Genomic DNA, 15025 nt, shown 5'->3' with positions numbered 1-15025 from the left:
TAACAGACTTGTACCGTCTCGGTCGTTGGAAAAGTAAAACAAGTAATAACTCAAAAAAATACAGCGCATGCAGCACTGACATACACACGGCGGAGAGAGCAGAGGCTATTCGTCACGCTGCTGCGTGTGTTCAGCGGCAGCTTCACTCCACGGAGCCCGAAGACACATGAGTCCAAGCCCGAAGTGACTCCGATCAAACACCGGCGGCGGTCTGATCAGATCCACGCGGGCTCTTATGTGGCCGCGTGGATCTGATCCCACCGGCTCTTATTCGGCACTGTAGTGTTGTCTCGACGTCAGATGCTGTTGCGGCAGTGCAGCAGGAGGAGCTCGGGTTGAGACCGGCCGATTCACTCCCGCGCGCTCCTCACTTTGGTCACGCTGGATCTCCGCTCCCTCCCTCATCACCACACACTCACATTCTCACCCCCCACAATCCTCCAATCTCTGCCTGTGTGCTCTTTCAGTAGATGGATTTCCTCAAGCTCTGCCCTGCCTAACATGGATGCCCAGCCACCTCCTCCACCACCACCACCTCCACCATCATCTTCCTCAGCTGAGTCGGAGGGCTGTATCTTCTCGGCGCAGTGAGGTGGACAACGCAGTGCTTGTTTTTTCTTCTTTTTTTGCTCAATGGATGTGGGGAAACTGCTGCCCAGCCCGCCGGTGCTCAGCCACCCTGCTCCTTCTTCCCGTTAAAGAGAAAACTGTTCTGTGGAATATATACCGAGATTCAGGGAATAAAAATCCTGTGCACCATCACACAAGCACCATGAAGATCACCTCCCTGCTGATACTTAACGCCAGAGTCAGGTGCACCATCAGGCTTCTAGTGCTGCTGTTACACTGTGTGGGATATTCTCATGGGATGCCACACGTCTTGAGATTTGGTGAGCTACTATTTCTTTTTCCTCTCACGCAGCCATAGCAGTTTGATTGGTGTGTTTTCGTCCCCGCGATGCCTGTTTCTGTCCCACCCAGCACCGACCTGTTGGAGACTCACTTATCAACCCTTTCCTCACTTGTGGGAGAGTTCCTCTTCTGAGTGTGACATGCAGTGGAAGGTTTAGGAGAGTCCTGGTGTGTCCACAGACCTGCACTACTATAGTAACGCCGCCAACAAGAGACATGTATATGGAACATCTGTAACTTGTTGCTGTTTGGAATGTTTCACGTTGAAAAGGTTTAACGTTTGCAGATATCAACACCCCTCACACTACCTGTGTGTGTGTGTGTGTGTGTGTGTGTGTGTGTGTGTGTGTGTGTGTGTGTGTGTGTGTGTGTTGTGCATAGTGTCAGCTGTTTATGAGCCACTCAGTTATGTGTGTATATTCATTCAGTAATTCAGTTATTTATTACATTAGCTTCATTTTTATAGTAAAAAAAAATAGACTAAACTGGATTTATTTATTTATTTGATGCCTACGAGCCTCATCCACATTTCAGAAATGTGATGAATATGCTGCAAGGAAACTTTTTGAATGATCTATTGAGCCATACATTCTCATTAAGCAGCTTTAAAGTAGGAACAACTAATCTTTCACCGCTATATGAGAAAATATAATGTTTGTTTTCCGTTATATGATGCCTCAGGTTTGCATCTTTTCATTGCATTTTATCAGATGGAAATATTCAAGCTGTCTCGTGTCATTTTATACACAACATAAGGTCCGTGGTTTTTAATAAGGCAAAGTTTGTAATGCTGGTGCCGGTTAGTTAGGGTTAGTGAGACGTTAATATCACACATTGTGGCTATAACCACAGAATAGAAGAGCAGAAAGATGCACAATTGTTGGAAAACAACGTTTGAATGCTGTTGCATTCAGCAGTCATGTCTTAGCACACAGCACACTTAAAGCAGATGCAGAAGCACGCAGACTACTTCTAAGAACAGACACATTTACAACGTAAACAAACCTTTTGTCTGATAATTCAACGGTTTTACTTTTGTATGGATTGGAAGAACCCATACTGGTGCTACAGTATATAGAGGGAACATCCTCTGTAATTAAGTCAGCAGTGTACATTTCTTTAATTCATGAATGCAAATTGATGAGGTGCGGATTGATTTTTCCTCTGATGGAGCTGTAGGATCTGAATCAAAGAGTAGATGGATAAATAGGTGAAACCCTGTGAACCTCTGGCCTGCAGGGCCGTAGTCCCGTTACATTACAATGACTGGTCCCCGTGTGGACGGGAACATGGAGCGCTGAGGGAAACAGACCTGTATGTGACAGAAGGCAGAGTTACAACCGAAATCTGTCTGTCGGACAACATGTCTTGTGATTGCATTTATTCCTCCTCTCGTCCTTTGCAGAGGCACTTTTATCAGCTACCAGCACTTGTCCATTGATAAATCTGTTCAGACGGCATCTGTGGGCCTTTCATGTGTGTGTGTGTGTGTGTGTGTGTGTGTGTGTGTGTGTGTGTGTGTGTGTGTTTTCAAGGTTTCATCATAGGATGTGACAGATTTCAATTTGTGCTGTGAAAAAATTTACTCGGAACAAATCAGTGGCTCGGACGTTAACTGTATTGATTGGGCTAAACCTAATCTGCAAAGAGAGAACACTGAATATATATATATATATATATATATATATATATATATATATATATATATATATATATATATATATAACTGAATATGAATGTTTAAAGAGGCCATCCATGCACATCAATGAAGGTGGGGAGACTTTTGAGAGACAGACAGATGTAAACAACACTTGCTAAAACTCTGATCAACAGTATTTTTACTAGACCCTCCTGCTATGGTAATGGCCAAAGTCTTTCAAACTTCTCACGTCCAGTTTTTAAGTAAGGTTTCTGTTAAAAAGTTGAATTCTTAAGCCCTGGTTTCATCATCTGATCATCTGTGACATAATAGGTGACATCTTTGGGGTTATTTTCTGAATGTTGTCAAAGTTCCTCCAGAGCCAGTGAAGACTGAGTAGTGCTCCTCATGTGACCAGTGAGCTGGACAGTTGCAGTGTCCTTTAATTAAATGACTGCTGTGACCTTGGCATTTTTGAGTGTGGAAGGTCAACAAGCTAAGAAGCCAACGTATATAGACACTTAGTATGGCTAATCTGCAGTGTTAAAATGAATACTTCTGTTTTAGTATTCATTGAATTGAATGCTTTAAATCCTCACATTTCAGAAATGCAGGGTTGTTATTGAGTGCTATTGATCATGTGATCTAAAGCTTCTTTAAACAGGAGCAAGGGCCTCACAGTATTAGCCATGTCCTACACCTTAAATTGTCCACTGTCACAACTGTGCTACTTTAACTCCAGCAATTTAATTTAGATTTCACAAAAAGAGTTTGCGATTAATGCAATAATCCCAACATAAAATGTCCGCATGTGCTTGGACCATCCAATTGCAAGAGCTATTCTTCAAAATAGGAGCTTGCAAATGGTTTAGATCATTCAGCCCTTTGAATAATTATGGTGCATGAGTGATGGATAGCTAAATTTCCACTTTGAAATTCAAGCGCAAGAAAGAAAGAGCTTGAATGCCACAGCTGTTGTTTTTAATCGATCTGACCAGGTCCTGTGTTGAAAAAAAGAGCTTTTTTGCCGATTCCCATTGTGACTTCTTAACAGACCTTTGGAGCGAGGTCATATTTCTAAATAGCTGTGGAGGGAACAAAGACATTAAAGCATGGTAAGAGCTCACATGGTGTGATTGTTCAGCAGTTGTATTTGTCACAGACAGAGTCTCACATGCTGACAACCTCTGCTGATAGAAAGCATACAACTGAATTGTCCCACGGCCCGCTGAAGTTAAAGCTCGATACAGATCAGCTGTAAGCAGCGAGAGACTGAACCGCAGCGTCGTGACGTTGACTCTGGGCTGCTCGGTCTGGAAAGCGCTTGAGTTTGTGAGATGTTGCATTGCAGACAGTCGGGTCAGGAAATTGAATTGCTTGTGTGGAGGAGAAGCCACAGTCAGGGTCACTTCACTGGAACACCGCAGATTGAATTCCACACAGGCATTGCATGAGCTGGAGATGGAAGACCCACGGTGCAAGAGTAACATTAGCAAAAAAGTTCATGTCAAGGAATTGATCCAATTAACAGAGTATGGCAAGTCATAAATGAAATAGAGCATTTTTCACAAGAGTTTCCTGACGTCCAAAAGAAGCATTTTTAAGCAGTATTTCTGTATCTTTAAAAACAACCCATCCATCAATTGATTGACACTCTCTCTCTAAGTCTCAGTCTCGACAGAGTGGAGATGGAATTGGTTTAAAGTCATGGAAAAGTCGTGGAAAAGTCATGGAAATCCATTGTTCAAAATGTGCATGAACCCTGGTACAACCATTGGGGCAGTGGCAATGAAGAGGGAGTCCTTTATGAAGTGAAGCAGAAATGAAGGGCTTCGCAGTCTGGTCTGTGCATGTAGTGCATCCTATGTCCTCATTTCCAGGGCGTCAAATAACGATGCGTTGTCCCTCTCCTCAGCGTCCAAAACACACTTCAGGCTCTGAGTGAGACGCATTGCGCTTTCAAGCAACTACAGTCTAAACCCATCCGCGTCTTTATTAAACTTTGCTGTGGGAGTGTGATGACGTAGTTTAAACGCGAGAGAGGGACACAGCACTTTAGCCCGGAAGCCCACTGTTCATGTTGAAAAGTGTTGTTGAGTTACTTGGAAGTTATGTGTTTTCTGTAGCTATGTTATATTGTTGACTTTTTACTTACTTAATGCACCTATTTGAAGCCCATTCACGACTAGGGAAAAATCACTTCCAACAAGTTTATCCTCCTCAACACAGACAACGAGAGACGGGTTTTGACAAACAACCGTTCACTCAGAGGCAAGATATCACAGTCTTTATTTCTTCACTTTGAGCCGTCTGTTCGCTCCGGACACAACTGTGCAAAAGCCAAAACAAAATGCAGTTCAAGACCAAACTTCCCTCGATGGTAGAAAATAGAATGTGGGAGGAGTGAGCTACTCTGGGTGAGGATGGATCATCCCCTGGACCGTATGATGAATCTGGTAGTCCCATGAGCACATGTATGTGTTGTAAGTCTACCGGGGACGTGGGTTTGGGTTTTAAATCAGCGGGGGCCTTGTTGTGTTTATGTGCACTTTCTCTTTTTCTGTCATGCAAAACTGCCAAACTAAGCAGCGGTGATCCAATTTGAAGAAAAGTATTTTACTGCATTGCCTATTTCTCGCCTCAAATGTTTTCAGAAATCTATATTCAGTGTATTGTTTTTGCTTTAAAATGAGCACATTTTCATGCTGAAAACAGTCGAGCCAAAACCGAGCACGGCCCACCAGCTGGTGCAAACTTTCTTTGACAGTTTGATTGGAATCTTGCAAATGCCTTCAGGAGCCCTGAAAGCAGGCCGACGAATTATCCGTCTCATGTACTACTGTCAGTGACAGTTTGAGCAAACGTGACAACACGTTCTTTTTATTTACTGTAGCTTTAAATGATCCACTGTTCATTTCTCTGACAGATGCCACTGGTGTTGACCATGTAAACCTGCAAACAAAGAGGTTTTAAATGACAACTCTCCCACAACCTTACTGTTTACCTCTACTCCGTTACAATACATGGTGGTATAGCAGCAGGGACGAGTCTGTAGCATCTAAACAATTGGTAGAGACTGCTGATTCAGCAACATGGAGGGCGAAACACTGCAACATGTCCCTGTGGCTGAATGGAGACAAGGTGGAAGCTGGTTCACCGCAGTGTGTGCATGTGTGATGTGCTGCGTTAAAATAGTTATTATTTTGGATTCAGCGGTTGGAGACTGTTTCCCCTGTGGGTGTGTATGGAACTGCAGTGTTTTCCTGCCAACTGAAGCTACATTACACTTGCTAGTAAAGTAAGATATTAAATCATGCACATAATCAATACTCATGATGGAAGAAAAAACAACAACAACGACAAAAAAAACACAACCCACCCAAGAAAATAAGGTTCAAAAATGGAACAGGTTGTGGATTATGAATTGCAGTCCAGTCAGAAAGGCTTTCATCAAAGGAGGCGGATAATTCATGTCCAGTATTTAGCAGAAAAGGCTCCGTGGTTCAACATGCTGCTTGGATTCATATTATAATCATGCTCAGAGATTCAGCAGAGACCGTGATGAAAACGCTCCGGGGTTTAAAAAAACACAGCAGAGGACGTTACACCGACAACACACACAATGCACGAGGCAGACGATTCAACAGGGAACTGAGATTCACTCCAACATTTGGGCCAACACTGCTTCAAGACCAGAAAGGGTGACGGTTAGTCTAGCTTAGCATACAGACTAAGAATACTGAATATTGTTTGTATGATATGGTACATGATATTTCTTCGTATTTATCTATCAACCCAATGCATCTCGAGCATATGATGCCCGTGACTAATATAACAATCAGCAGAATGTCCTGTAGATCTGCAGTTGTTTGACGCTGTGATTGAGGGGTGCCTGCGGCTTCTCATTCGTTGCGTGATAGATCAACCAGCTGGCTGGATTTTCTGGCAGATCTTTTTTTGGCACATACTAATGCTAATGTTGTAGCTAATTGTAGTGAGCCATTTCACTGCCACTGTCAAACATGCTGTTTTCAGTCTGTATGCTAAGCTAAGCTAGCTATATCTCCGTCCCTGGCTTACTAAAAGGCTGGACTCTTTTTTTTTTTTACACAAATTAAATGCAGATGGAGGCTGAGGTTGGGGATAGAAACAAATCCAACAGTAGCTCGACTACCGTAGAGTAAATATGAGCTGTCAACAAAAGGGTCCTTTATTGTCTTTGTTCATGATCGCACAATCTGCAATCACGTTCCAACCACTGTAGTGCTTTGCCAAAAACGGGAGGCTCCAGTCCGTATGCACTCAATACATACAGCCTGGTGCTCAGCAGGATGACTTTCTGCTCATTTGTTTACCACCTCTACAGCTCCCCTACTTGAATTAGCCCGCTGAATTCAAAGAAGTGTGTGAAGTCAAGGTTACCTGGAGCTCGAAACGAAGCTCAAGATATCAAGAATCCTTTCAATTAGCAGCGTGCTGGTTGAACTGCATTTGACCTCAATCAGAGGAAACAAATCGGATTTGATGGAACCGTGGTGGGGAGGATATGTTTCTTACAGGAAGATCCCAAAAACCAATTCCCTTCACTTTCTCTGTTTTGAGTGTGGAATTGGTATTTTGGTGCTTGAGTTATCAGTTTAAGACGAGGACACAACAGATATGTTGCAAAGGCCATTATTGTATTCCGAGTCCATTTAATGAAAAGAATGAACGGAGCAGAACATATTCTCATCTCTTTAATATCTTTAAAAAAAATAAATCCTTGGGCTGTTGCAGATGAATGGAAACCATTTCAGCAAATTAGCTTTTTTCCCCTATTTTTCTTTTTTGTCAACTTGAAAGTTCAGACTTTTACCTGAAAATAATCACCCATGAACACACCGTTCTGCAGACTTGCCTCATTGTAAATTGACAGATATGGAGACCGCACAACAATCTGCTCTGACTTTCTGGAGAGAATGTGCACCTATACGAAACCAATAATGCTGAGCAAAGGTCTTTTATGTGAACATCATGAACACACAGATGTATTCATTATGCCTCTCTGCAGTGTAAATGTAGGTAATATACTCTGCACACCTTCCACGTGTAAGTGTTCTGCAACAGAGCTCTTTCACTCAAAAGTGGTTTTACAGTTTATTGTAAAACATGTACATGCATTGTAACTCAATTAACAGCCGGCAGTGTCGGACAAAGGCAAAGGCGGCTTCGTGACATTGAGACGAGGACAGCAGAACAACCTCCATCTGTTGCCAAAGCATTTAGCTAACATCTTTGGACGTCACGCTGCAGAGACGGCAGAGAGGTAAACCGGCTGTAAACCCAGCTCCAGCCCCAGTGGCATCAGGCCTCAGCTGAGTACACTAGATATCCAAGGACAGCTTGGATGATTGTCTTTGCATTTGCCTTTATTTTCTCCTCCGAATACGTCGGTGCGTTTCATCGCATGCATGAATGAATTTTTGAAAATGGAGTAGTTTGATTATGGAGGGAAAAGTTCCACAGATCAGGTAAACATCACAAACTAATGCGTACATTGAAACCCAATCAACCTGAACAAAAAAAGCATCTTTATGTTTTATGCACTGAAAGGAAACTTATGCTCTATTTTGTGTTCTGATGGTTACTGTAATGAAGCTGGTATTCTTACATTTTCATTATTAAGCTGACGCAACGTATCTAATTTCTTCCGTTTCTGCAACCAAAAGATGATGCCTGGCAACTACTTTTTGGCAACCCTGTATTGGATTGATGAATAAAGAAGTTGCCAATACATCTATCTTGATATTTTCCCATTTAGCTAAAATGAGGGATATCGCTAGACCGTGTTCACCAAGTGTAACATTGGTTGGTAGGAATGACTTTCATGTTAATGCCCTGGAAAGAAAGGCGCAGTGCCTGCATGCTCCTTATTATACAGTCCTCGGGAACTTGTCTTCAGCCAGTAGCATGTTTGCTGAGATGGAAAGAAGTTCAACGGTTTCACAGAATGGCAACACTCATCGTATCATCCTTCATTGAGGGTAACTCAAGCATATGATGTGTCAGTGACTCTTTTTATGCCCTTGGCAGCAGAGCACACATTCCTCCATTGCAGCACTTCCCCTTCACTTGTTCTTCCAGTTTATGATGATTCCCTACTAAGAGGTGCAGCTTTACTGGCCTTATTTAAACAGTAGAGTGCAGTACTCGTGTTTTATAAGGTGGAGGGTATTCCCTGCCAACCATATGCGGTGGCTACAATAAAGGTTACACGTGCTGCTTCCTTGTCACTGATATTACCTCACGTTTACGATGATATAAACAGAAGAAAACAAATACTGCGTTAGAGAGTGATGCTTGTTGTGTTTGCAGTTTGTTTGGAAGACTGTAATTTTCACAATCAGTGGCTAGTTAGCAAAAGTAGCTTAGTCATCATCTCTTATCAGGAAAAAGAAGAAAATACAGATACCAACCAAACTTAAACCTCGGCAGTCGAAAATCCAAGTAAAACGGTTTAAATCCATAAATAGTGTAGTTTTTCTGTAGTTTTCCAGCTCAAAGTCCAATTGACTTCTTCTTTGGCAGTTTTGTTCAATATCACATGGTCTTCAACAGCAGATGGAGTTGGCTCAGCAAAACTCTGAAGAACTGGTGGAATGCCATCCGCTAATGAAAACTATGTGATATGGCAACCCATTCTCATAGAAGTGAGTATAAATAGCCAAACTGTTACGTGCGTCATTAATCTGGATTTGAAGCTTTTTGAGTGGGATTTTTACGCCATGCCGTTGGCGGGAAGCGGTCTCGATTATATTTAAACAACACAACTAAGATGACGTCTTCAGTTTTAGGCAGCAAAACCCTTTCGTAAAGGTTTTGGAAAACAGCTAAAAATAAGTATGTTAACGTAAAAAACCCACGGAAACAACGTATCAGGAAACATGTCATGAACATCAGAAAAATCACTTAAAAAGATACAAAAGCAGACAACGCTTTCATTGCAAGTCCTGTGTCTTTTAGACCCATTCCACTTTTCACAATTCCTCCAATGCCACTAGTTCAGAACATTCACATAGATGCATGCGTCTACATTGCAGTCAGAACAGACTACATGCTGTGCACATGACGCATATGGTGGAATAATAGGACGTGGTCCATGAGTTGGGATTGATTTGTCAGACTGGACTGGATCGGATCACATGGTCTTCATCAGCAGGTGGAAGTTGCACAGTTGCCGTGTAAAGGTCGACGTTCAAACTTTCCATTTGTGTGTTTGGAGGTGGATCCTTCGATTCTATGGCATTTTGAATACAACATGCAGGTTTTAAACAATCTCCTTTCTCGTATAAAAACACTCAAACTCTTACATACACCACGTTGTATTGTGCCAGTTTCTATTCAGTATTCATTATTACTACAATGGAAGACCAAAGTATTTCAAAGACCATTTTCTTGTGTATATACAGACACAGGACATGACTCACAACACTGGTCTGGCCGTTGTTATTGTTGCATAGTTCCTTCTCTGCCATGTTCTCTCCATGTCTACTCATATCTCTGTTGTTCTCCTTGCTGTTTTTACAAAGCATGAGAAGAAATATTTTACTTAAAATGACTTTATTTGCCTTAGCGCTGCCAGTCTGAATTATCAGCTTTCTTAAATTGAGTTTAGCAGTGGTGGCTTTGTGAGCATTACACTGTGTCTTGGCCCACAGCCAACACACTGCTGGTAAATATATTTAAATCAGTGCTAAGCTGCTTAAAATATTCATATTTCACTCATAGCTAGTTCATAGAAATTTGAAACTATCTCCGGCTGGCAAAATCAGTTACATGGATAAAATATATATATCATTTCACATTTTCAGGGAACAAAGCGAGCCGGAGCCGGTGAACGCCGGCGAGGCGTTAAGCCCCCGTCAACAGTGTGTGTTCTTCTGATAGGGCTTTAGATGCTCTGGGAGAGGCAGGAGGACACATGCCATGTTCCTCTCAGGCTCATGATACTGCCGTGCACCAAGATGGTTAATGCACCGCGTGAAATGATTATTCTAAAGGCCGCTTCTCTGCCTCCTTCACTGAAACAAAGTCTCTGCCTGCTGTCGCTTTTTTTGCCAAATACGGCGACATATGCGGATGTAATGAGCTGCGTCTCAGATGCTGACTGGGGCCGAGCTGGAGGTGACTTGCCGTGTGCACTGACAGGGACGGAGACGCTCTGCACCTGCTGTACCGGAACACACTGGGATCACAAGTGACCGGATCCATTCCCCGTATCACTGTGACGGTAACACGAACCAGGACTCCTCGTCACACACTGTCCTCTGCTCTGACTCTTCTATTCTGGTGGTTTGTCCTGCACTTGAGGCATTGTGTACCGAGAGCTGCATCCCGGGGCCGTGATGACTGCGCACTTGAGGGCCACGCCTGAGATAAAACTCCCTGATGCTCTGTTTTGCTTGATTCTGAGTCGCCGCTGCACATTCTGACGCTGGACCTGTCCTTAACTTATACAAAGAGCTTTTAAGGTCATGCTCCGACTGCAGGGAAATGTGTTCTTTAATACAGACTGACCAGATCGGATTTGTGTGACCCGACACCATCAACCATATCTGCATGGGTGGCTGTGGTGACGACGTAATAATAACAATAATAATAATAACAGCTTTATTTATATAGCACCTTTAAAAACAAAGTTTACAAAGTGCTCTACGGAGAAGCAAAGCATAGTCATAACTTAAATACCGGTAAACAAAAAGGACCATAAAGGCAATGAATACAACAAAACCAAACAAATAACCAAAAAGAGCAAATGGAGTAGAAAACAAACAAACAAACAAATAAAATATACAAACAAAAACAAGGGAACAAAAGAACTGCATAATAGATCATAAAAGGACGACATCACTTAAAAGCAATTCTATAAAAATGGGTTTTAAGAAGTGATTTAAAAGAAGTGATTGATTCTGCCAGACGTAGGCTTCAGTAACGACGTGGCTACCCTGGTGATGCTGCTCTCGCCCTGGCAGACCTCCTCCGTTGCACCAGACCACCTCAGCGATGCAGGAGGCCGGTATACTTTGCGATGTGAGGCGGGAAAAGCAGAAAGGGAAAGCAGAGCGATCGTGCTAGCAGGCGATTCATTTCTTCATCCGTCCACGGACTGTTGTTCTCCTCTTTTGTACTCCACAGGGCTCTGTGAGTAGCAGCACTTCCATACTTGAAATTGCATTTGAGCGACCAGAGTGCCTGAGATGCATCTGCAGAAATCCCTTTGGAATCACGTTTCAAATATCTTCCATATATGGTTTGGAGCCAATTTCCTAAAATCGCATTTCATGTGTTTTTTGCTGTACATTCAATCTGGATACAATCTGGACATGCCAAAACTGAATGAGACTGAATAAGACCGTAGAGGCCCTCAGGGCATTACATTGGTCCTTACCATCTTCAGTGTGGTTTCAGTTAGAAGTCTGTGCGATGCTACCTTCTATCCAGTGGTGTATAGTAACGAGGTAGAAATACTTTGTTACTATACTTAAATAGTTTTTTTGGATATCTATACTCTACTTTACTGTTTATTTTTCTGTTGACTTTTACTTTTGCTTCACTACATTTTGCAAAGAAAACTGATACTTTTACTCCGATTCATTTCCCCTGAAACCTTCGTTACTCGCTACAAAATCACATCTATCTTTAGAAAAAAAAACACATCCGGGACTGTGGTGGAACACAGACTCCACCAAGCAGGTTTGGTGAATCACAGTAGGCTCGTTCGTTAGAGCTGCGCCTCGCCTGGAATCCAGAGAGCAGCGGCCGCAGCAGGAGGCGCTGACAAGAAACTGCAATCAAGTCGGACAGTTGTCAGCTGCCTTCAAAGTAAACACAGGAAGTCACGGAAAAAGTACTTCCTGTTAGTTCCAAACTTTTGTTTACTTGTAGTTTACAGATCACGTTTGGATTTATTCTATGTGTTTATAAATATATATTTATGTAGAAATGACTGCTACTGGTTTAGATATGTGTTTTGAAAATAAGATTTTGTATTATCAACCACACAAGATGTGTTTTTAGATCAAACATGAGATGAATAGTCAATAATCAAGGGTTACGTATTACAACTACACATGTGGTTCCGTCTGAGATTACCATAGACGGATGTATCCAGTCATTTTTCACAATAAAACATCTTTCCAGCCTTGATTTTTTAAATTTAATTTAAATTTTTCATTCATTCTTTCTGTGCGGCCCGGTACCAAGGGACCCACGGCCCGGTACCAAGGGACCCACGGCCCGGTACCAAGGGACCCACGGACCGGTACCATGGGTGAACTTCATAATTCTGACCCTTTGCTTTTTTATAAACAGCATGTACTTGTACTTTTACTTTCAATACTTACAAGTACATTTTATATCAGAAAAATAATTTTGATCCTTAAGTACAGAAAATATCAGATACTTTAAGACTTTTACTCTTTTACTTTTAATAGGTGACTTTTACTTTTACTGGAGTAATTTTCCAGTAAGGTATCATTACTTTTACTCATGTACGGCTTTTGGGTACTTTATACACCACTGCTTCTATCTGTTGTTCCTGGATTAAACATACATGCTATCGGAACAACACATGTTGTTGTTTATCAGTGCTTCACAAATCAACCCATGTCCCCGTTTGATCTACCACCTCTATGACTCATGTTTGGTTAGCTTAAGGCAACAGAAGCTAGGTTAGGTTCAGTGAAAGATCATGATGGTGGTTATAATAAACGTTGGCTGTCAGACACAGGCAGTTGTTGTGCAGCAGTTTGTCTGACTACGACCTTCTCGGCTTATTGGAGAAGATATTTATTACTTGCAAGGCAACAAAAGGTCGCTTGTCACGAAAACTTAGTAAAAGGTAGTTTTACGCATTTGAACAAACACACAATGCTATTGTTTTTTCGGGGCAGTCTTATCCTAACTCAATCAAAGGAGGTGATGGGACATTTTACAATTGCATTGCTGCTATAAGTTTATCACAGCTGGTTATAATCATGGCTTCAATTCAAAAGGTAGTTCTCAATGAGACTCAGACTTGTATTAGAAATACTTAAAATCTTTATATACATATATTAACTGGGAACAACAAAGAGCCAAAACAAACTGGCAGGGATGTTGAAACTGGGGAAATAAAGACAACCAAGTATCGAGTAGTTTCAGGAGTGATGGCCGTTGGTCCAGACTCAAATATTTCAACTATCGGATGGGTTGCTTTCCAATTTTGCAAAGACATTCATGATCCCCAGAAGACGCATCCTAATACGTCTGCTGATCCCTTGACTTTTCCTTTAGTGTCACCTTGAGGTCGGCATTTGTGGTTTTGTCTCAACAAGACTATCGAATCGATGACCATGAAACACTCGCGTTCCACATAGGATGAACTGTAATCACGTTGGTGATCTGGTGATCTTGGGACCCAGGAGGTGAAGCGAGTCATCAACTAATGGGAAGATTGGGAGATCGATTCCTGGCTCCTCCGGTTCACATGTCAAAGGGCAAGATACTCAACCCCAAATAGCTCCCAAAGGCTGTGTTAGTGTAGATCCTGTTGATCGGGTCACCTTGCATGGCGACCTCTGCCATCAGTGTATGAATGTAGTGCGCGGCGCTTTGAGTGGTGGGAAGACTAGAAAGGTGATGGGAAATGTAAATCCATCCATCTAGCACCATCACCAGTTTACAACTTCCAACTGTTCAATATTTCGGTTTGCGACCAATACCAGCAAAACATCTGAAATGACCTTCTGCCTCAACTGTGTTCAGCGCTCAAGAGCAAATATCGCTATGCTAATAGGCTAAGCTAACACAGTCAATATTATCTCTGCGAAACATCAGCATGTGTGCATTGTCATTCTGAGCACATTAGCAGGCTGATGTTAGCATTTAGCTATTTATGTATTTCTATTTTTCTAGTTTTACTGTGAACAACATGTTTCACATGAGAACCACCTCTGGATCGCCAGCATGGCTGTCAGAGGCGGCGCTCCATCGACCTATGATTCCATCGGAGTCTTCCAGATGTCTCTATCTTTCCTATGGCTGCCTTGGAGACAGGTGTTTGGAGACCAGAGCTGTATATATTGTAAGTAAAAGCCTTTGATTGTGAATGGCAGAGAAGCTTCTCCAAGTCAATAACTCATTTGGAAAGGGTTTTGAATTAGAATGATCTTGCTAAGGGGAAGGTAGACTCCAGCCCGTATTCTGCCTCGAGTCGCTGAAGAAACTGGAATAATAATCCTCCAGGAAAATCGATGACAGAATGCAGCGCCACGGGGACAAATACCAGATGGCCCTTTCTGCACCACACAACTCTTATCTGTCAATCGGCTGAATTTCTGCTGATATGCCATAAATCCAATTCCCCTAAAATGTCACATTAAAATTTCAGGCCATTTAGATTGGCTTGTGGATGGGAAATGATGGCTTCCCTGTCCCGGGGGGATGGGATTATAT

General features: G+C 42.3%; 1 protein-coding gene across 2 annotated transcripts in view; it reads left to right on the top strand.

Moving 5' to 3' along the window:
- Positions 1 to 772: 772 nt before the first annotated feature.
- The window catches only part of grik2 (glutamate receptor, ionotropic, kainate 2), a gene marked incomplete at both ends in the record, with an annotated part of 274403 nt that continues 260150 nt past the window's right edge, over positions 773 to 15025 (top strand). For both annotated transcript variants that reach the window (XM_079227201.1, XM_079227202.1), the window contains one exon: positions 773 to 890. In XM_079227201.1, coding sequence (XP_079083327.1) covers positions 773 to 890 — 118 coding nt within the window. The remainder of the gene's footprint in view (positions 891 to 15025) is intronic.

This window comes from Taurulus bubalis (assembly GCF_910589615.1).
Source record: "Taurulus bubalis genome assembly, chromosome: 12".
Taxonomy (NCBI): Eukaryota; Metazoa; Chordata; class Actinopteri; order Perciformes; family Cottidae; genus Taurulus; species Taurulus bubalis.
This window is presented reverse-complemented; position numbering and strand designations above follow the sequence as displayed.